At 35.6% G+C, this 24195-nt stretch overlaps 1 protein-coding gene across 1 annotated transcript in view; it reads right to left on the reverse strand.

The window, feature by feature from the left end:
• Positions 1-256: 256 nt before the first annotated feature.
• Positions 257-24195, reverse strand: part of LOC144343241 (uncharacterized) — a 38587-nt gene continuing 14648 nt past the window's right edge. Inside the window, exons 3-5 of the mRNA XM_085499908.1 lie at positions 21348-21455; positions 19100-19230; positions 257-454 (exon numbers count right to left, since the gene is read on the reverse strand). Coding sequence (XP_085356034.1) covers positions 257-454; positions 19100-19230; positions 21348-21455 — 437 coding nt within the window. The remainder of the gene's footprint in view (positions 455-19099; positions 19231-21347; positions 21456-24195) is intronic.

The following is a 24195-nucleotide window of genomic DNA, read 5'->3' on the forward strand; positions in this document are numbered from 1 at the left end:
GGAGACTACTGTGGACAGGAGACTACTGTGGACAGGAGACTACTGTGGACAGGAGACTACTGTGGACAGGAGACTACTGTGGACAGGAGACTACTGTGGACAGGAGACTACTGTGGACAGGAGACTACTGTGGACAGGAGACTACTGTGGACAGAAGACTACTGTGGACAGGAGACTACTGTGGACAGGAGACTACAGTGGACAGCATACTGCTGCTGTTTGAATAGAAGAAGAGGGACCATAAATATCGTCATACTCACATTGCATATGGTTTAGCATCACTTCCTATGCCTTGTGCCATGTCAGCTATATTCAGGTATTTCCCAATGCACTGTGAAAATTCATGTACCATGTCCTGACATTCAGACTCGCAAAGTGCAGAGAAAGGAGTCAGATCACCTCGCTGATGAGGCTTAGGTTTAGGACAATCATTTGGGAGGCTTCCTCTTCTCCTCTGTGAGATCAGAATACAGTTATTATTTGATACAATAAAGAAATTGAGGTCATGTCTGAGCATACACCCAGGGGGTCTTTTTCTTCACTTGTAATAAAAAAATTTAAAAAAAAAATATTTTTTTGTTTCTCGTATTAACAGTTGACTTCCTTGCAGTCTGTTGTGATTCTGATAAAGATTCTTGAAAAATAATTGTCAACTGCGTAAACTGAGGGGTGACAGCAAAATAGCTGTGACAGCAAAATAAGGTAATTTCGCGTTCTGCTTTTTCTGCGTAATTTACATTTATTTTTTCAAGATTTTGTTATCACAATCATAACAGTCAGCAAGTCAACAAAAATGTGTATTAAAGCAGAAATGGTAGTTCTCTTTTGAACTATGTCATGACCCTGAAAAGGTACAGCATTTTGGTTTGTGTTTCCTTAGAAACGATTCAAGCAAATCTTACAGTATATGGAAAGCCGTGAAGCAAATGTCGCACTTGTTCGGCTTTAGCGTCATCGACAATGAAACTAATGTTGCAATATTGTAGCAACCCATATCTGGGAGAGTGGTTGAAATCATGTCATTTTAGCTTTACAAAATATTTGGTAGCATCATGCAAATCCATATCTGGGGTCAAGCCGAAGACTGCCAAATTTTTTACCATATTTCATTATCTCTATTGCATTTGTCAAGAAAATTATATTTCTGTCGGAGAAAAAAAAAATCCTATTTCAAGGCTACCCTGATATCCATATAGTGAGAATATAGCGAGACATTCCAATCGAATGATAACTTTGAACATGATTGATGAGCGTCTTGTCTGATAAGAAAGCTATATTGACTTGACCTCTATGATGAAACACTAGTGGTGATGTCATTCTTAGCCAATCAGTAAAGCAGATGCTTAATGGACAAAGATGATTGACAGACAAAAGCAAAAAGAATCGTGTGGCAAAAGTAAACGCATCGCGTGCCATCATCACAGAGCGACCCATTTTTCTTGTCATTTTATTGTGATCAGACACAAATTAAAAGTGCCAAGCTGACAGCCTGTGAAATCCTTGGATTAAAAGTCCTAATTGTGTGCGACTACATCAACAAACTTCAGGACAAAGCTGTAGGAAATTTGTTCTACGATGATAATTCAATTCAATTCAATTATCCAAAACAACCCTACCATCCCATCCCTATCCCATAATTCAACAAGTCATTGAAAATGACACAGTCCCTGTTAAGTTCTCTTTGTGCTCGTCATATTAAAGCGAAGGGGTTGCCGCAAGCGTGTCCTTGAAACTTGAGTTCCAAGTGGCGTATACAACTGATTGTTTATTTACATCAAAACACGCATTTCGTGTCATAGTAATATGGCCAAAATAAAAACAGCCGTTATTCAGCCATTTTTGATCTGATTATGAAACACACTGATATGTATGATGTATGTGCCAAATACGAATGAAAATGGTACATAAATTGTGGAAATATAGTAGTAAGGCCAAAAAGTCAGATGGCTGTCAATCGGCCATCCTTGACCAGATTTTGAAACAAATTGTCATGAACATGCATCCTAACCTGTATAAAGTACATGTATGTGCCAAATTTGAATGAAAACTGACAGAGCACGTCCAAGATACCGCATAAAAAAACAAAAACAAGATGCCTGCCAGTCGACCATCTTTGATCCAATTGCAAAATAAATCGTCATGGACATGTATCCTAACATGTATAATCTATGTACCAAGTTTGAATGACAACTGACAAAGCATGTCTAAAATACAACATTTTCAAAAAACAAGATGGCTGCCAGTCGGCCATCTTTGATCCAATTGTGAAATAAATCATCATGGACATGTATCCTAACATGTATAATATATGTACCAAGTTTGAATGAAAACTGACAAAGCATGTCCAAAATACAACATTTTCAAAAAACAAGATGGCTGCCAGTCGGCCATTTTGAATCGAATTGCTAAACCACTGCATGTGCATATGTCCCACATAAGGTACTAGGCACATGCAAAGAATAAACGGAATCGGTCCACAGGATTCTGAAATATGATGTTGGATAGACTGACGCACGGACAGACGAACACACGGACGGACGGTCGGACGCACAGACTCAGGAACTCACGGACGGTCGGAGACATGTATCCTAACATGTATGATCTATGTACTAAATTGGAATGAAAACTGACAAAGCATGTCCAAAATACGACAATTTCAAAAAACAAGATGGCTGCCAGTCGGCCATCTTTGATCCAATTGTAAAATAAATCATCATGGACATGTATCCTAACATGTATAATATATGTACCAAGTTTGAATGAAAACTGACAAAGCATGTCCAAAATACAACATTTTCAAAAAACAAGATGGCTGCCAGTCGGCCATTTTGAATCGAATCGCTAAACCACTGCATGTACATATGTCCCACATAAAGTACTAGGCACATGCAAAGAATGAACGGAATCGGTCCACAGGATTCTGAAATATGACGTTGGATAGACCGACGCACGGACAGACGAACACACGGACGGACGGTCGGACGGACGGACGGTCGGACGGACAGACTCAGGAACTCACGGACGGTCGGGGACATGTATCCTAACATGTATGATCTATGTACTAAATTTGAATAAAACCTGACAAAGCATGTCCAAAATACGACATTTTCAAAAACCAAGATGGCTTCCAGTCGGCCATTTTGAATCGAATCGTTAAACCACTGCATGTGCATATGTCCCACATAAGGTACTAGGCACATGCAAAGAATAAACGGAATCGGTCCACAGGATTCTGAAATATGACGTTGGATAGACTGACGCACGGACAGACGAACACACGGACGGACGGTCGGACGCACGGACAGACTCAGGAACTCACGGACGGACGGTCGGACAGACGGTCGGACGGACGGACAGACTCAGGAACTCACGGACGGTCAGGGACATGTATCCTAACATGTATGATCTATGTACTAAATTTGAATGAAAACTGACAAAGCATGTCCAAAATACAACATTTTCAAAAAACAAGATGGCTGCCAGTCGGCCATCTTTGATCCAATTGTGAAATAAATCATCATGGACATGTATCCTAACATGTATAATATATGTACCAAGTTTGAATGAAAACTGACAAAGCATGTCCAAAATACAACATTTTCAAAAAACAAGATGGCTGCCAGTCGGCCATTTTGAATCGAATCGCTAAACCACTGCATGTGCATATGTCCCACATAAAGTACTAGGCACATGCAAAGAATGAACGGAATTGGTCCAAGGGATTCTGAGATATGACTCCGGACGGACGCACGAAGACCGAATTATAAGTCCTCGTTTTCGGACTTCGTCCGAACGGGGACTAACAAGCCATGCATGCCACAGTCCCAGTTAGTTATCGAATTTAAGATTATATATCTTAAATGTTTTGTTAATAGTAATATAGCTGGAATATAAACATGTCAGAATATGATTTTGATGATTGTCTAATATTAAAATGATCAAACGAGTACTTGTCCATATTGAGAGACATTGCTCTGGAACAGCATTAATTAAAACAAAATCAGCCATTTTGAATACATGTATATATCTATAACATGATGTATAATGAATACATAAAATTTGAACATCAGTCAAAGCATGTCAGAGATATGGCTCTAGAAGCCCATTCATTAAAACAAAATGGCTACCAGTCACCCATTTCGAATCCGATCTGAATAATACAAGACATGAAATGTCACAGTCCCCGTTATTTGATTATAAAGTAGTACAAGGAACATCTGCAAACAGGTGAATGAATATGTACTCTATGTGGGTACAACTCATTATAAAGTGATTTCCCATAATCTAGTTTTGTACTGACAACTAAAAACTTCCACTGACCCATGTTCAGAATCTCAGAGTACACAAGTGCAACAAAACTATTTGTCATACATGTATACTTGCTCAAGAAACTGCATTCATGAATCTGAGTGAACCTTGATGTACATGACTTCTTTGTTATTCAGGTCTTAGTATATTACCAGGACCTGGGTTTGTTTCAACATCACCACTGGGCATCAGAATCATTCTCATGTTGTCAAATACAATTTGTTATTAATACAGTAAGGTTTATTATTTAAAATGTATTCATTGTACATAGAACAACATCTGTTAATTTACACAATTGTAAAAGCTATGTTTTCAGAGCAAGTACATGTAATAATTAAGGAAGCCAGGAAAGGTTGGGCTGCTCATAACCTTCAATGGAGAAGTAACAATAATTGTTTGAAGTCTTTTTAGTGCAGTGATATTATTGCATTTCAATCATTTTTAATGGGTATAAAATACTGTAAACCATTTAATTTTCACTTCTAGATATATTCAGGATTCTATGAAATTTCAATAAAGTCCCTGACACTCCATGTTGTAAATTGAAGCAGTTCACAGCACCACTGTAAAAAAAAAAAAGAAGTATTGAGTATTGTTAAAGATATACACATGTGGGTTCATAAGACATATGTACCAATCTGAGTGGTTCTAGAGATTAGTATCACAAAATTTTACTCTCCGTGATTCAATATCAGCCCTATGTATAACGCTGTGTTGATCAATCGAACTAATTGACAATGGCCCTACAGGTATCGCTATGCAATCACAGTAGTTTTGTATTCTTCTTGCATTTCGACCACGGAAAAATATTTGTTTTTTAGAGTGGCCGAATTATTAGAAGAAAAACAAACTATTTTTTTTTAGTATAAATTCTAGTAACTGAAATGCAGGATTGGAAAAGAACAAGACAATAAGCAAGATTGATAAACCTTCAGCGAGCACTCCTGAAATTTCAGATCATTGGTACCATGTTTTTGGATACATTCAATAAAAGTGGGTTACTTATTTGATGTAACGAAAAATGCATTCACAGCAGATGGAAATTCGTTTGAGATGTTACTGGATTTTTGTATTCAGTTTTCCATTTCAACCACCACTATCACTTATTAAGCTGAGATCGCGCATGGGGATACTGACTGTGCATAAATGCACAGTGTAGTGCCACCAGAAAACCAATTGCTTGAGAATATTTTGCACCATTACACCATTTCAAATATTATATTAATTCACAGACAACAAAATAAAGATTTTCAAAAACACAGATTTTCCCACAGTTGATGATTGTATGGCAATTACATGGCTTCACCAGTTTTACTCTGGAAAAAGTTGGAAACAGATAACAGGAAGGGGCTACATGGCTACATCTTTTTTTTTTTTAATTTTACACAAGCATGATTTTTAAATTTTTTTTTTTTACAAATGTCTTTTTCAGGGCAACAGAAACAAAAACAATAAATGTGTAGGTAGGCATTTTAACAATTGCACAATTTATATTCGATGAAAACGTCATTACCAATATAAATCTGTTTCTGTTCAAATTAAAAATAAGATCACATATAATTTAGTCAGTTTTCATAATTAAATAGATAATAACATGTACAGCTTTTTCATTTAGTGCCAATTTATACACCACAAAACACCTCGTTTAGGTGTCACACTCAGAAGAGTGAAAGGCCTTAATTTGGTTTTAAAATAGCCATCGCAAAATGTTGGAATTGAATCCCCCAAAAAATTCAGTAAAGTTTACGAAAAGTAAAGTTTGTTCTAAAAGAAGTTTCGAATAAATACAAACACGAATACATTGCTTAGTGGTTACATGGAGGTAAAAAGAGAAGGAGTCACAGCCAAAATAATCCTCCTCAACTTCTTTTGTTTTAACCAAGTTTAATCCTATAATTCCCTTTGTCTTATCGTCCTTTCACCCCAGGATCGTCGCCGACGCGTCATTTCTCTCAAGCGTTGCTGCGTACAGTACACACTCTAAGGTCTTGTTTTACGGTGTCGCAGTAAAAGCATGGTGGTTAGTACCGGTAGCAAATGATCACGGTAGCACAATCTGGTCATTCTGTGTTTCGCAAGTGAATAACTTACTTGTTTTCGAAGTATTGCAATGTTTATTATTATTCATTAATGATTATAATATGCACAAAAAATTAATTCGTTGAATTTTTATGAATTGGAAGTAATATTCAACTTAGTTTCATCGTAAACGAATGATTTTGGTTGAATGTAAATGCGATGCGATATCCGCCATGTTATTTCAGTATTTAACATGTACTAAGAAGGAAAAGCAAGCCAAAGTCGAAACAGGGTGTATCATGGACTTGGTACAACATGCGCTGCGACAATTGAGTGATCGTCGACATCATTTTGGGGCACAATTGAACTTCAAGTACGTTGCGAAACTTGCTACGCGGCGATGCTGACATCAAGTGTGTGTTGACCGAAGTTTGACCCCAAGTCACGCACTGAACTGGTGCGTTACCTTAGCAAACTTTTTCTTTTTTGGTCCGCGCGTCGATCTCGTAAAATTGTTATTATATCCGGCGGTACTGTAATAACACAACTTGTATCCAACTCTGTATTGGCGTTGAATATTTCAACATCGTTTACTTAGTGTGCTGCTTTTCTAATAACGCAAATATGTTTACAGTATTTCACAGGCTCTAAATATTTAAACTTTGCATTGTATTGCTCTTATAATATAATAACTAAGTTATTTTTATTATTGTTGGGACACTAACCCGGGCTATTGGGTCTGTGAATATTTAAATATTACCGATTTGATAATGCGTTTGCATTCGTAATTATTACGCAAATATAAACATGGGCGCATTTAAATCATTGAAAAATATAGTCGGGTCCCGGAGTCAGGTGTCTAACGAAAGTCGAGAAAATATTTTAAATACTTGTGACTCATCGGTGAATTATTTTATTCGAAATATAGTGAATATGTATCCATACAACAACTTACAATATCATGCGTAATGTTAATTTTTTCTATAATAAACTCGCAGCGCACTTCAATCGCATAATTCGCGTACATGACTGAACTATAATAACCACGTGTTTGAATTACGTGCGGCAATGGGCAATGACCTCAATGAGTTCACGCACTGACATTTAAATTCGGGCCACCCAGTTTGACGCAAAACGATATAGTTACTTAACATTTGTTCAAAAAATCGGTAAACTCTCACAAATACCATGAACGCGAAGAGTTAACTGAAAGGCAACGTCGTTTTTGACAAAAAAACAAAACAAAACAAAACAAGCAGCCTATCGGCTGAGATAGCTCCGCTGTTAGAAATGCACATTTCAATTAAAGAACTGAAGATATCATCAGAAAATGAACAATATGTATAGTATCAAAGCAGTCGGACTTACAGTTTTTAACAAGAAGTCGAAAATATCACTTTTTACCAAAAATGACAAAAATATTCACCAAAATTATAGAATCCAAGATATCATAACGAAATGAACAAATCTGAGAAAGGTCTACGTGTAGTATCTAAATATGTAATATCAAAGCAATTGAACTATTGGTTTTTAACAAGAAGGCGAAAATATCACTTTTTACCAAAAATTACAAAAATATTCATGAAAATTAGAGAATTGAAGACATCATCACAAAATGAACAAATCTGAGAGAGGTCCACATGTAGTACCTTATATATGTAATATCAAAGCAATCGGACTTGTGGTTTTTAACAAGAAGTCGAAAATATCACTTTTTACCAAAAATTACAAAAATATTCACCAAAATTAGAGAATTGAGGATATCATCACAAAATGAACAATTCTGAGAGAGGTCCACATGTAGTACCTATAAATGTAATATCAAAGCAATTGCACTTGCGGTTTTTAACAAGAAGTTGAAAATATCACTTTTTACCAAAAATGACAAAAATATTCACCAAAATTAGAGAATTGAAGATATCAACATGAAATGAACAAACCTAAGAGAGGTCTACCCAAGGTACATATACACCAAGTATCAAAGCATTCAGGCTTGTAGTTTTCAAGAAGAAGTCGAAAAAGTAAAACATTGACACGGACGACGACGACGGCGGCGGCGGCGGACAATCACTCATATGATAAGCTCCGCTCGACAAAGTCGACAGCGGAGCTAAAAACACGTCAATACAAGATTATGTGTGCAAGGTTAGATTTTTAGAACGTACATGACCGCTTAACTCTGGTTTTTTAATAATCATGTTGCACGTGAAACACAGGAGACATTTTAGTTCGTCCATTTCTTGTTTACCGATCTTATACTTTTTGTCTGGAATGCGATACAGGCAAAGAATAAACATTAATGATACCCACCGTTGTCAAATCAACAAGAGGCTCGAATCAAGAAGGCTCGGCTATTTAAAACTTCGTAAATAACATTCTTTTCATGTTGTAGACTTTATTCAAGTTTAACAAAAGTAAGTGCAATGTATGGACGAGTCATAATACTCGTACCTTCGAAAGTTACGACTTTTACTCTTGGAATTGGTGATAAATACATGCATTAAATACAACTTTGTTTCACGCAACAACAATTCGTATACAGCATTGGACTTGTGGATTTTTATATTAATAAAATATGTGAGCCGATAATATTATCATATGCTGAGTATTTCCATGCCAGCGATGCTCGTAACCTGCTCTATTTAAAAACAGCTATTTGAAACAAAGACCCATGGAATCACAAAGGAAACTGTTAAGTACGTACCAGTATTTCACACCTTTCCTACAACCGCGGTTGCAACCGGTACCGGTGGCCACCGCGGTAGAGACACCTAATTATAAGCAGTCCGCGGATCTCCCCGGTTTACCGCGGAGAACCAGAGGAAGGCGCGACATTGCACTTTTTAACGTTATCCGATATTATCGTCTAAAAATGTCCAAGTTAGACAGGTCTAAAAAAGTCTAAGTTAGACAGGTCTGTCTGGTCAACTATGGCGACAGTTCGTTTTTCTCCGATATTATCGATAATATCGTCTAAAAATGTCTAAGTTAGACAGGTCTGTCTGGGCAACTATTGGGAGAGTTCGTTTCTCTCCGATATTATCGATAATATAGTCTAACAATGTCTAAACATAGTTGAACTCTGGTGACCTTGCCCTTTGTTATATAATATAATTCCCTTTAACATAGTTTGTTTCAATATAAATATACATTGTCATAATTAATTTTGAATACAAAAAAGTTTTGGGGTTGAACTAACAGTGGGGAATCAGTCTACCGAATGTCCTTTAAAGATGTAAATATCTTACAAAAACATTTGTGCCTTATTTGTTTAATTATTTTAAGGGACATAATTTCCAGCTTTATTCAAAGTAATTCAGATATTTTAGTATCAAAACAAATGCCTCATTGCAAAAAAAAAAGTGCTGCATTTAGACGTGAATAGATTCATAAAACATGCAAGATAACAGAAAATCTTAGCTGGCTTTTGTCCAAGTATTTTGTACAGGTGTCTGTCAAAAATGAATGATTCACTGAGACAAATATGAACTGCCTCATTGTGTGACTACTGTATTATATGAAAAGTAAAAAAAAAAACACCCTTCATGAATAGCTATCATGTTGCAAGCTCTGCTTTGCATGCAAATCAACTTAAATAGTTGGTGTCCAGTGGAGGGAGAAGTCAACAGTACTGTTGCCTCCTGAGAACCTACATCTTCAAACACTGCAATCTTTGTTTGAAGTGAGTTTTTAAACTAGTATTATAAAAACTATCATTCTGTTCTAGTAGCTGAAACATATTCCTGTGAGTTTTCATTTGTCGAATGAACTGTTTGTCAAATACAGAATACATATATTTTAGAATAATTTTCTTTTTAAAATGTGGATGAAATGTTTTGCTTTTTATGTATTTTTTATGTATTGTTTTTGATTTGATAACTTTGAACTAAACAGATTTTCTATTAGCTTCAGATCTTGATCAAAGTTTGGCACCCAGTTCATAGGAGTGCTTATATTGATTTTCTGACATCTTGTTTTCTGTAAAGATTTATTGGTAGGTTTGCAAATGTGTATCAGACTGTGCAATCTCTCCATGAGTTGGTTTTGAAACTCAGTAAGGGATTCTGAGATACATTACCAAGGATATTATTACAAGATAAATCATTTGCTTCATTAAACACATACAACAATGCATATTTCCACTGAGGTCAGTGACCTTTGATGTGTATCACCAGTGATCAGTCAAGTAGAAACAGTCAAAATATTTTATCAGTTTTTCTCAATTTTTGCATGATATTTTCATACAGGACATCTGTTGTTCAAACTCAGAGAAGACTTTATACTGATGAACAAGGTGACCAAGTTTGATGAAGTTTGGAATAGAATTAGTAAAGTTATCATGCACACAATAACAATTATTAACGACGACGACAACGACGACGACAACGCCGGACAAAATTTTTCCCTTAATATACCTTTCCCTTCCATCTTTGATGGTACGGGCAAGGTAAAAATGTCTAAGTTAGAAAGGTTTGTTTGGGCAACTATTGGGACAGTTCGTTTTTCTCCGATATTATTGATAATATCGTCTAACAATGTCTAAAAAAGTCTAAGTTAGACAGGTCTGTCTGGGCAACTATTGGGAGAGTTCGTTTCTCTCCGATATTATCGATAATATCGTCTAACAATGTCTAAAAATGTCTAAGTTAGACAGGTCTGTCTGGACAACTATGGGGACAGTTCATTTTTCTCCGATATTATCGATAATATCGTCTAACAATGTCTAAAAATGTCTAAGTTAGACAGGTCTGTCTGGGCAACTATTGGGAGAGTTCGTTTCTCTCCGATATTATCGATAATATCGTCTAACAATGTCTAAAAATGTCGAAGTTAGAAAGGTTTGTTTGGGCAACTATTGGGACAGTTCGTTTTTCTCCGATATTATCGATAATATCGTCTAACAATGTCTAAAAATGTCTAAGTTAGACAGGTCTGTCTGGACAACTATTGGGACAGTTCGTTTTTCTCCGATATTATCGATAATATCATCTAAAAATGTCTAAAAAAGTCTAAAAATGTCTAAGTTAGACAGGTCTGTCTGGGCAACTATGGGGACAGTTCGTTTTTCTCCGATATTATCGATAATATCGTCTAACAATGTCTAAAAATGTCTAAGTTAGAAAGGTTTGTCTGGACAACTATTGGGACAGTTCGATTTTCTCCGATATTATCGATAATATCGTCTAACAATGTCTAAAAATGTCTAAAAATGTCTAAGTTAGACAGGTCTGTCTGGACAACTATTGGGACAGTTCGATTTTCTCCGATATTATCGATAATATCATCTAACAATGTCTAAACAAGTCTAAAAATGTCTAAGTTAGACAGGTCTGTCTGGGCAACTATTGGGAGAGTTCGTTTCTCTCCGATATTATCGATAATATCGTCTAACAATGTCTAAAAATGTCTAAAAATGTCTAAGTTAGACAGGTCTGTCTGGACAACTATTGGGACAGTTCGTTTTTCTCCGATATTATCGATAATATCATCTAAAAATGTCTAAAAAAGTCTAAAAATAACTAAGTTAGACAGGTCTGTCTGGGCAACTATGGGGACAGTTCGTTTTTCTCCGATATTATCGATAATATCGTCTAACAATGTCTAAAAATGTCTAAGTTAGAAAGGTTTGTCTGGACAACTATTGGGACAGTTCGATTTTCTCCGATATTATCGATAATATCGTCTAAAAATGTCTAAAAAAGTCTAAAAATGTCTAAGTTAGACAGGTCTGTCTGGGCAACTATGGGGACAGTTCGTTTTTCTCCGATATTATCGATAATATCGTCTAACAATGTCTAAAAATGTCTAAGTTAGAAAGGTTTGTTTGGGCAACTATTGGGACAGTTCGTTTTTCTCCGATATTATCGATAATATCGTCTAAAAATGTCTAAAAAAGTCTAAAAATGTCTAAGTTAGACAGGTCTGTCTGGACAACTATTGGGACAGTTCGTTTTTCTCCGATATTATCGATAATATCGTCTAACAATGTCTAAAAATGTCTAATCAAAGAAAGCTGAGAAAGAACTCCCGTGTGCTGAGAGTATTGAAGACATTAAAAATTAATTCAAAATTACTTGTACTTGAGATATTGATGGAATAGCTGAAAACTAATTATGTAAATCAGGTAACTGATATGAACAGATTTAAGTGTAAAACTAACAAGTCATTGTCAATGACACGTCCCCGTTCCGTTCATATTTGAGTGACATATACATTCAAAGCAGATCATGACCGAAATGCACCTGCATATGTACAACACATTGTGCTAAATCTGAACAAAATCCATCCATGCATGACTGAGATCCGGTTCTGGAATTGTGAAAATACGTGATTTTGATGCATTTTCGGCCTTAAAATGGCCATCATTCCGCTATTGTTAAGCAGATCATGAATCAAATGCACATATCTATTTGTGACATGATGTACCATGTGTGTGAGAAGTTTGAACTTGATCAATCCAGACATGTCTTGGATACGGATCCAGAACTGAATTCTTTAACAAAATGGCCGCCAGTCGGCCATTTCGAACTTGATCCGGGAAAAAAAAATGACGTGCATCAAGGTCCTATTAAGTTTAATGTATGTACCAAATTTAAATGAAATCCGTCCATGCATAACTGAGATCCGGGTCCGGAATGGTGAAAATGTGCGATTTCAATGCATTTTCGGCCTTAAAGCGGCCGCCATTTGGCTATCGTTAATGAGATCATGAAACAAATGCACATACATATTTGTGACATGATGTACCTTGTGTGTGTGAAGTTTGAACTCGATCAATCCAAGCATGTCTCAGATACGGATCCAGAACTGAATTCTTTAAAACAATGGTGAAAATGTGCGATTTTGATGCATTTTCGGCCTTAAAATGGCCGCTATTCGGCTATCGTTAATCGGATCATGAAAAAAATGCATGTGCATATGTCCCATATAATGTGTGATGTATGAGTGAAGTTTGAACTTAATCGGTCCATGCATGTTCGAGATACAGGTGATCACGGACGGACGGACGCACGGACACACGGACGGACGCACACAGGGCAAAACATAAGTCCCCGTTTTCGGACTGCGTCCGAACGGGGACTAATAAGGTCTGCACAATGTACCAAGTTTCATTGAAATGTGATTAGAACTCAAAAAATATTAATTATTATGCTAATTAGAGAGTTAATATGAACAGATTTTAACCCAAAATTAATCAGGCTGCCTATTGTCCTAAAGCATTTATGTACCAAGTTTTATTCAAATGTGATGATCAATACTTGAGATATCAGTATTAATTAATTATGTTAATTAAGTGATTAAGAAGCATACAACACATGTACATATTTACCAAAAACTAATATGGTGTATAGTCCTAGGTTCATTGAAATGTGATGGGTAATCTTTAAAAGTTTCATTGAAATCCAATGAGTGGTTTGTAGACATCAGTGCAACAGCCATAGAACAGCAAAAAATTAACTCATTATGCAAATTAGGTAATTAATAGGCACACTTATTTATCCCAAAATTAATCTGGTCTCTGCATAGTCCTAGAAAATGTCGCAAGTCTCATTGAAATGTGATGATTAGTACTTGAGATATCAAGTGAAAAGCTGAAAATTAACTAATTATGCTAATAAGGTGATTAATATGCACAAATATTTACCCAAAAACTAATTAGGTCTCTGCACAGTCCTCAAGTAACTATGTACCAAGTTTCATTGAAATGTGATCATTACTACTCGAAATATCAAAAGCTGAAAATTAATTATGCAAATTAGGTAATTAATATGTACTGATATTACCCTAAACACTACCAGGTCTGCGCAGTGTCATATGACATCTATGTACCAAGTTTTATTGAAATGTTATGATTAGTACTTGAGATATCAGTGGAAAAGCCGAAAATTGATTAATCATTATGTAAATTAGGTAATTAATAATATTAACAGATTTTTACCCAAAACTAATCAAATCTGCGCATTAGTTCAGAGCATCCATGTGCCAAGTTTCATTGAAATCCAATGAGTGGTTCTTCAAAAATCAGTGGAACAGTCATAGAACAACTTAAAATCAGTTAATTATCATGCAAATTAGGTAATTAATATATATAGATTTTTACCCAAAACTAATCAAATTTGCGTATTGGTTCAGAGCATCCCTGTGCCAAGTTTCATCAAAATTCAATGAGTGGTTTTTCAAATATCAGTGGAACAGTCATGGAACAGCTTGAAATCAGTTAATTATCATGCAAATTAGGTAATTAATATTCATAGATTTTTACCAAAACCTAATCAACTCTGCGCATTATCCCAGAGCATCTATGTACCAAGTTTCACCAAAATTTGATTAGTGGTTCTTGAGATAACGGTGGAACAAAACAAGCAGCCTATCGGCTGAGATAGCTCCGCTGTTAGCAATGCACATTTCAATTAAAGAACTGAAGACATCATTAGAAAATGAACAATATGTATAGTATCAAAGCAATCGGACTTGCAGTTTTTAACAAGAAGTCGAAAATATCACTTTTTACCAAAAATGACAAAAATATTCACCAAAATTAGAGAATTGAAGATATCATCACAAAATGAACAAATCTGAGAGAGGTCCACATGTAGTACCTATATATGTAATATCAAAGCAATCAGACTATTGGTTTTTTACAAGAAGTCGAAAATACCACTTTTTACCAAAAATGACAAAAATATTCACCAAAATTAGAGAATTGAAGATATCATCACAAAATGAACAAATCTGAGAGAGGTCCACATGTAGTACCTATATATGTAATATCAAAGCAATCAGACTATTGGTTTTTTACAAGAAGTCGAAAATACCACTTTTTACCAAAAATGACAAAAATATTCACCAAAATTATAGAATCGAAGATATCATCACAAAATGAACAAATCTGAGAGAGGTCCACATGTAGTACCTATATATGTAATATCAAAGCAATCAGACTATTGGTTTTTTTACAAGAAGTCGAAAATATCACTTTTTACCAAAAATGACAAAAATATTCACCAAAATTATAGAATCGAAGATATCATCATGAAACGAACAAATCTGAGAAAGGTCTACATGTAGTATCTAAATATGTAATATCAAAGCAATTGAACTATTGGTTTTTAACAAGAAGTCGAAAATATCACTTTTTACCAAAAATTACAAAAATATTCACCAAAATTAGAGAATTGAAGACATCATCACAAAATGAGCAAATCTGAGAGAGGTCCACATGTACGTAGTACCTATATATGTAATATCAAAGCAATCAGACTTGTGGTTTTTAACAAGAAGTTGAAAATATCACTTTTTACCAAAAATGACAAAAATATTCACCAAAATTAGAGAATTGAAGATATCAACATGAAATGAACAAACCTAAGAGAGGTCTACCCAAGGTACATATACACCAAGTATCAAAGCATTCAGGCTTGTAGTTTTCAAGAAGAAGTCAAAAAAGTAAAACATTGACACGGACGACGGACGACGACGATAATATCGATATTATCGATAATATCGTCTAACAATGTCTAAAAATTTATAGTGGCATAAACTACTAAAAAAAGGTAATTTACCCGGACAGCGATTTGTCGAGAAATAAATGTTTTATTATAATCATCCAGGATTTTTTTTAGTCTGAAAATTATATTCCACGTATTAGTATAGCCGAAACGTGCGTCCACTGATTATAATTAAAAAAAAATGCATCCAAGCATTACGTTGAACGTTGAAAACATTCGAAGGGTATGACTTAATTTTACCTTTCCCACGTTCAGTTAATTTGAATATAAATTACAGAATTAATTAATTATAAACCTCAACAAATACTTTATCTTTCTAAGTATAAACAAATAATCCTTGACAACTGACAGCGTAACGAAATATATTTACTCAAGAACGATCGGATTGCGCTAGTGGCGGACTTAACAGAAGTATATAACAATGTCACGTATAGTATAAACTAAATGTTTATTTACGTACTTTAATAGATAGATAAAATGTAAAATGTGTTAATGCTACTATTGTCTCAGTGAAAACATAACAAAAAAGTGTAATAGTGCAATTTAGTTCACGACTTGCCGCGTAGAGTATAAATAAAAAGTTTATTTACGTACTTTAATAGATAGATAAAATGTGTTAACTACTATTGTCTCCATGAACATAGGAAAATATTTCCATGGCTATTTATTCGTAATGCGGAATAAAGTATAGTTAATTCTTACACGAGTATGTTGGGTTTTTACGTAACGGCCGTAGAGTTGTCTTCCTTCCTTTCGGCTTCAAAGCATTTCCCACCAAAAACACCGAAACAATGGAAACAAGTTAGCAAATATACGTCTCGCATGTCCCATTACCGATAAAATGTAATATGACAAGGTTCCCGGTGGGTATGGGTGTCTAACTTAGACATCCTTAGACGATAATTTCGATAATATCGGATAAAAACTATCTTACCCAATAGTTGCCCGCACATGGTTGTCTAACTTTAGACTTTATTAGACGATAATATCGGAGAAAAAGTTAGACAGGTCTGTCTGGGCAACTATTGCGGCAGTTCATTTTTCTCCGATAATATCGTCTAACAATGTCTAAAAAAGTCTAAAAATGTCTAAGTTAGACAGGTCTGTCTGGGCAACTATTGGGACAGTTCGTTTTTCTCCGATATTATCGATAATATCGTCTAACAATGTCTAAACAAGTCTAAAAATGTCTAAGTTAGACAGGTCTGTCTGGGCAACTATTGGGAGAGTTCGTTTTTCTCCGATATTATCGATAATATCGTCTAAAAATGTCTAAGTTAGACATCTCTGCCAGAATTTCATTAGATTTTATTAGACGATAATTATCCAATAATGATTTATATGACATTGTCGCGCCTTCATGGTACATCCGCCATGTTGAATCGCACAAGATCGGCAAAATCTTCATTGCAACTAACAGTTCAATGCTCACAACATAAAAAAATACAAATATAATCATAGGCAACCTGCTATTAGATAATGAATAAATTGATCGACACAGGGAAATCCCCCCCCCCCCCGAGTTGTGAATATTTCGGAAATCGCTACACAAGCAAGAGACCGGAAAACAATTTACCGGTACTTGAAAACTATGTCCTCGTGAATTAATCGTTCGTGTACAATAATTTGACAGGGTATACAATTCACAAACTATTTTCGTAGATTAGAGACAATTGTTTGCTTTTTTTTTTTTGGTTTTTCACAAGAATATAAAGCTGGCAATCATAATATTCACGTCCGTCCGTACGTCACGAAATGTACACCAGTCGTACCCCAATAAACTGGAAAACTTACCTTTGCAAACACGTCTCTTATGCCGCCTTCTTGAAGTTCTTGAAATCAAATAAGGTTACTAGTTCTTCTAGTAACTAGTGAATGAGACCACTGAGCCGAACAGAATACATGTATAAACAGTACTATAATAAATTGCACGCAATGGAGAATTCACGTGCCGTAATATAACAGCAGCATTACTCACAGATCTAATCTACTGTAAAATATTTTATTTCAGCTGGAATTATCATTCGCTGAAAAAGACTTTCTGGGTGTTTTGTATTGAATTTATTTTCATTGATTTTTGACAAGTTGACTAAAATATAAGAAAAGGGTATATTCGCTGGATTTTATTTTAACTGAAACATTCCTTCAGCGAAAATAGCAAAAAAATGTTGCAAGCGAAAATAAAGTATTTTACAGTAATTAATTTATTCTGAGCATGCGCAGACGTTCTGTCAATGTTGCCGGGAGAGGTATTTTTTGATGAAAATCGTGAAAAAGACCCACTTGGGATTTTCAGATCTGTAAAAAAAATTACGTGCATACTCGGAGGGGACATGTTCATCAACCTGCCAAGTTTCACCGATATCTGCTGTAGAATTTCTGAGAAAATGTTGGAGACGGGAAAAAGGAATATGGAAAACGGAAAATGGACATTTGACATTTGACATAACCAGAGTTATAAGTCCCCTTTTCAGGCTGCGCCTGAACGGGGACTAAAAATGACGTGAATCAAGAACCCATAATGTCTAATGTATGTACCAAATTTGAACAAAATCCATCCATAAATGCCAGAAATGTTTGATATTTGATGATTTTTTTAGCACAAAAATGGCCACCATTTGGCCATTTTTAATAGGATCTTCAAACCAATATATCTGTATATCTATGACATGATGTACAATGAATATTTAAAATTTGAACATAATCAGTCAAAGCAAGTCAGAGATATGGCACTAGAACCACATTCATTAAAACAAAATGGCTGCCAGTCAGCCATTCTGAATCATATCTGATAAACAAGGTCCTACAATGTCCAATGTATAAACAACATTCATCTGTAAACAGCCAAGAAATGCTTGATTTTGATGAATTTTCAGTACAAAAATGGCTGCCATTCGGCCATCTTGAATCGTTAAACAAATTGATGTGCATATGAATAATATTATGCATGATGTATGTGTGAAGTTTGAATGTAATTGTTCCAGGCATGTCTAAGATACAGGTCCGGACGCACGCATGCACACACAAACACATGGACGCACAGAGGTCAATCCATAAGTCCTCATTTTCGGACAATGTCCGAACATGGGCTAATTATCATCCAAATCAACCCTATCAACCCATCCTTATCCCATGCAATCATAATATTTTATACAATCTTACCATTATATAATTAATCCCATTCGATCCAATCACAATCCCATTTAATCCAACACCATTTCTTAATTCTAATATTATTCCAACTATCTATTGATCTCCCTTACCTTTAGATAAGTACATAATCCATTCTCACTCATACTTTCTGGTTTGCTAATCCGTCTTCTTATTTCATCATATGTAATGAGATATCTTTTTTTGGAGTTTGTTATTCCAAGAGTTCCTAACACATCATAACCTGAATCAAAATTTAATGTAACCATGGTGATATGAAATAAAGGTAGTTAATAGAGAATTAAGTTCATGTGAAATGATCATAAATTGCAAGACAAACATACAAACACTCCTAGATAAGTGACCTGACTGTCAAAATAGCACATCCATAAAACAAATCTGAGAAAGGCCTGTCCACCCAAGGAATCTTTATTAGAAGCACAATCTCCAAAATATAGAAATACTACTTATATTGACCATAGACTGGTATTTACATTTGAGCACATAAACAAAGGAACAAAAACAATTGCTATGGTATGTAGAAATACAGACCCGCCAGAAAGTATTTACGCACCTGTCATTTGATCGGTTTCGTAACTAAAAATAACAATTCCGTGTAACATGTGTTGACTTTAAAATATACTAAATTTAAGAAGAACTAGTGCATTTTAGTCAAAGTAAAATGGTTGATTTGTGTTTAGTTTTTTTGTATGTAGACGTTTTTTCAGTGAGCGGAAATCCCCATGGTTAACTCTATGGGAGCGCGCTCATTTGCATAGCATTTGCATCTCATTAAAACTTCGCGCCATAAAACATATGCGATAGTCGTGTCCTTTCTCATGCGAATTTGAACCAATTGAGAAGCTGAAATTATTTCAACACGCGCTTCTGGGCAGGAATACCTGTCAGTTTTAGTTCATGAATATTCCTATCGAGGTCATAGTGTCAGATACATAATTTTTATTTACAAACATTGAGCCATGCCGAAAGTTGGGGAATGGTCAGAATTTACTAAAGGGAACATTGAAGCACTGTATACAGAAGGAGTTTTTAATAGGGAAATTGCAAGAAGACTGGGAATTTCTGAAGGCTCCATACGTTTTAACCTGCGAAAACTTCGTCTGCGAGGTAGTATGAGCAATCGTCATCGATCAGGTCAACCAAGGCGTACAGCGCAACCGAAGACCGGCTACTCATCAGGTCTAGTTTAGCGAATCGGTTTCACACCGCCCGTGATTTGCGTGACAATTTTAAGCACTATAAAATCAAGACTATATAAGGATGGTAATCTTTGTGGCTGTGTTGCTAAAAAGAAACCAAAACTACAACCTTACAACCTTGACACATCGCAGCGCAGTTGCTATTTGCCAACACATTGACTGGACTCCGGCACAGTTGGCTCAAGTTATCTGGTCGGAGTAAAGAGTACGAGCTGAAATGCATTAAACCTACAATAAAATTTGGTGGTGGTAGCGTCATGGTGCGGGGATGTTTTTTGGCTACCGGCTTTGGGTCGCTGGACCGTGTACCGACGACCATGAACCAATGGAAATATTTGGATATCCTGCAAAACGAAAAGATACCGTCGGCACTAAGACTCGTTGGACCCAATTTTCATTTCCAACAGGATAATGCCCCCGTTCACACAGCATTGGCAGTGAGGAATTTTCTAAATAATCAACAAGAGTAAGGATATCTTTTCGACAACTTTAAGCTTGCGTTTACACAGTATTCTCCATAGAGAATTTGAACGTTATTTCACTGTTTCGTTCAGACTGCAGTTTTTATTCAATCCTGCATGACAATGACAATTTTGTTGTTTTTATTGTGTGTAAAAACACATATTTTATTAGATATATAAATATATTTATTCAAACCGTTATTAAGTTTATTTTATTGTATGATATTGTAGGTAGTAGCTGCGTGTAGTGTGGTGCATAAATACTTTCTGGCGGGTCTGTACATAAGGGCTTCATATTTTGGTAATATACTTTATGTGAAAACATTAATGTAGTGTTGGTTGCATGTTCCTATCGGCAATAGTATTTGTGGATAAGTTTTAAGGTGGAGTCGACGACGACAACAACAAAGAGACATTTTTTCTTTATATACCTTGTCGTTCATCTACAATGATACAGACAAGGTAAAAAAAAAGAAGTGAAACTAGGTAAATATGTTTTCCTGTTTATCCAAGTTGAATACTTTTATATTATATCTCATATATTATTTGTAGAATTCCTTTTAAGGAAGAGAAGTTGTTCAGTACAAGCAAATAATGGTATTACATGATTTATTGTGTTAATCAATTTGTTTGTTCAATTAAATGTGAGCAAGTAAGGCATTCTGAAGGTGAAACTATACCTTTTTTTATCTCTTGTTGACTCTGTTTTTCCACATGAGAATCTGTCTCAGTCAGATTAGCTGGTTGCGGCTGGTCAGAGGTTGGAGCATCACCTTCAGTTCTTGTAACTAATTTATGTAGGAATTAACTTAAAATAAATTTTCTTCCAAACTGGTGGGTATGTTACAATGTGATGTGGCCTAACTATTTAGAGGCAGTGGATGCAATGATTTGACTTGTGTTGCAAGTGTGACATACAGTACTCATTCTGCCCAACCTCTCGCTTTTATCGCTTTTTTTCTCGACCGCTTATCGCTTAATTTCCGACCGCTCGCTGCTTTCCGACCGGAAACCGACCGCTTTTTTTTCCGCTCGCTTTTATTCGCTTGCTCACTCCTGCTATGGCTGGCTTCAGAAACATCGTCCGCTTGCCAGCCGACCGCTGGAGTAACAATGATCGTACATTGTATGTATAAACTTAAGTTTTTATTCGTAATAAATTTAGGTTTTAATGACGATTCAAAACACAACGCCTATTGCTTCTCTGTTTTGGAACAAAAACACCTTCAAATCACTTGACACATTGTAACGTTTGCTTTGCAAGTCAAACTGTGAACTGTATTTACATATTTACGTCCTTGTGCGTGTAGTTCAAGCAGCTATATAACTGGTCAATCGCGATATGTATTGAGTACTAGTATTTGTGTGTTGTGTGTGTGTTTCTGTGTGTGATTTTGACTAAATTTATTCCAAACGGCGCTCAAAATAATTTGACACTTTGTTATTTTTGAACGCAACTCACACTATGACCCTTACTCAATTTGCATAAGTAATATGAATGCTGTAGTTCAGAAAATCTATTGGTTAACTTTTGCTCGTGTCTGGGTGCGCAAAACAAAACTGCACATATAATTATCTCATAGCTGAATTTCTACAAATCAATTGGACTTAAACTACTAGTATAATGACTGTGACGATTAATCACTTGTCTGAGTACATGCGGCGATGAATTATTGGATTGGCAGCAGCCGGAGGAAAAATGAAAGAGATCTCGGAACAGTTAATTTGTTGAGGAAAACAAAACAAACGCAGCCAGTGATATATTTTGAAAACAAAAATGCAAAATAAACGCAATCAGATGTGCCGACCACGCGCGTTGGAAATAAATAAAACGTGTTGTGACAGTCTCACCAAACTCTTTCACTCGCGCAATAAGTATAATTATGTTATTTCCCAAAGCACTTATATTTAATACATTGACGAAAAACACCGCAAGAAAAATGTAAATCAGGCTTGTAATTACTAGTAACTCTACTCGAACGCAATGTTGATCACTGTAAAAGTGGATAAATTCGAACCGTCATCAAATTCAAAATTCAAGCGATCTCGTTGAATGTCAAAAATGAACTTGATGTTTAGAAAGACAAAAACAACACCATATTAGAGTGCAAAAAAAGTTAGCAGCAAAGAATGAGAAGTGCATGTGGGAAAGCGATGAGTGAACTCGAGGAAAATTATGCTGATGTGAGAACAAGCCATATACCCGCTGAGTACTCGCTAAAACATCGAGAAAATGTGCCATTTCAAAGGGCACCCTTACAAATAATGTCTGCGATTGTGTGAACATGATAACGTGCAAACAAGGAACAGAGCTCGTGGTCCACAAGGAAACTTAGCGATGACGCAGTTAGATGTATACGGCTGTTGAAAACAGAGACTCCTTCAATCTCATATAAGCAGGTTCACGTGGATGTATCATTTTCAACTACTACCAACAACGCTATGATAACAAAGACATTGTGAAATTCTTTTGTTTTTATGTAGAAAAATACAGTAATTTTACCAAGTAAAATCATATTTATTAAAATTGTTGTTCATACACGAGTTGTCGAACAACTACATAGTTTGTAATTTCATCTAGCTCCTTTCAGTCACGATTCAAGACAAATAAAAGGCACAAATATAGATAATATAGCTAATTATTTTTTTCTGTAATATTCGTGTGTAATCAGTAATTATGAAAAAAAATTATGGGTACATATGAAATAGATTTCGTTATGAATTATTCTTAATATCAATTTCTAAATTATTTTGTCAAAATCAGTTTTTTTTCAGGTTTTTTCCCCCAAAACGAAAGAATTCCATAATGTCGGGAACGAGAAGTTTTTTTCGTATTATTATTCATTAGGAACGGAAAGTCTTTATCGTAGTGCTTCGCCTCGGTTGACAATGAGCTTTTCGGGTCGCTAAAACTGTATGTCCACCTCTGTTGGGGTGAACATTTGTATTATTATACTGAATAAATCTTAGAACAGAAATGGTGGCACTCAATTATGGCAATCTTCCAGCTCATCGTTAGAAAGATTTTCGGAGGCAAATTTAATTTTGAAGGATTGCAGGAAATTGACCCTTACCGATTCATATTTATGAATTAACCGGGATTCAGGTACCATAGTGTTTGTAACAGGAAAAAAAACGCTTTCGCGTGGGATTTTTCATGCAAACATTGTGAATGGTTCCCCGACACTGATTCCTTTTTAACTTTCAATTTTCTAAGACACGGCAAACCCTGCTCATGACCGGAGACATCGTCGAGATGCAGGTGCGATTCCTCTTAGCAACGCGTTCTATTTATTTCCAAAGCGTGTGGTCGGCGCCTTTGATTGCGTTTATTTTGTTCTTTTATTCACGTAATCTATCACTGGCAGCGTTTGTTTTGTCGCGTCTCACAACTTAATGTCCAAGCTGACTTTGTTTTGGCTGTAAGTGAACTACGTACAGCTCATGAAAGTATTTCGCCCAGAGTTTGCAAAAAACGGAATACCCTGCAAAACTTGAATCCTTTATTTTATAACGAGACATTGGGCG

This window comes from Saccoglossus kowalevskii, chromosome 6 (assembly GCF_978046115.1).
Source record: "Saccoglossus kowalevskii chromosome 6, keSacKowa6.1, whole genome shotgun sequence".
Lineage (NCBI taxonomy): Eukaryota > Metazoa > Hemichordata > Enteropneusta > Harrimaniidae > Saccoglossus > Saccoglossus kowalevskii.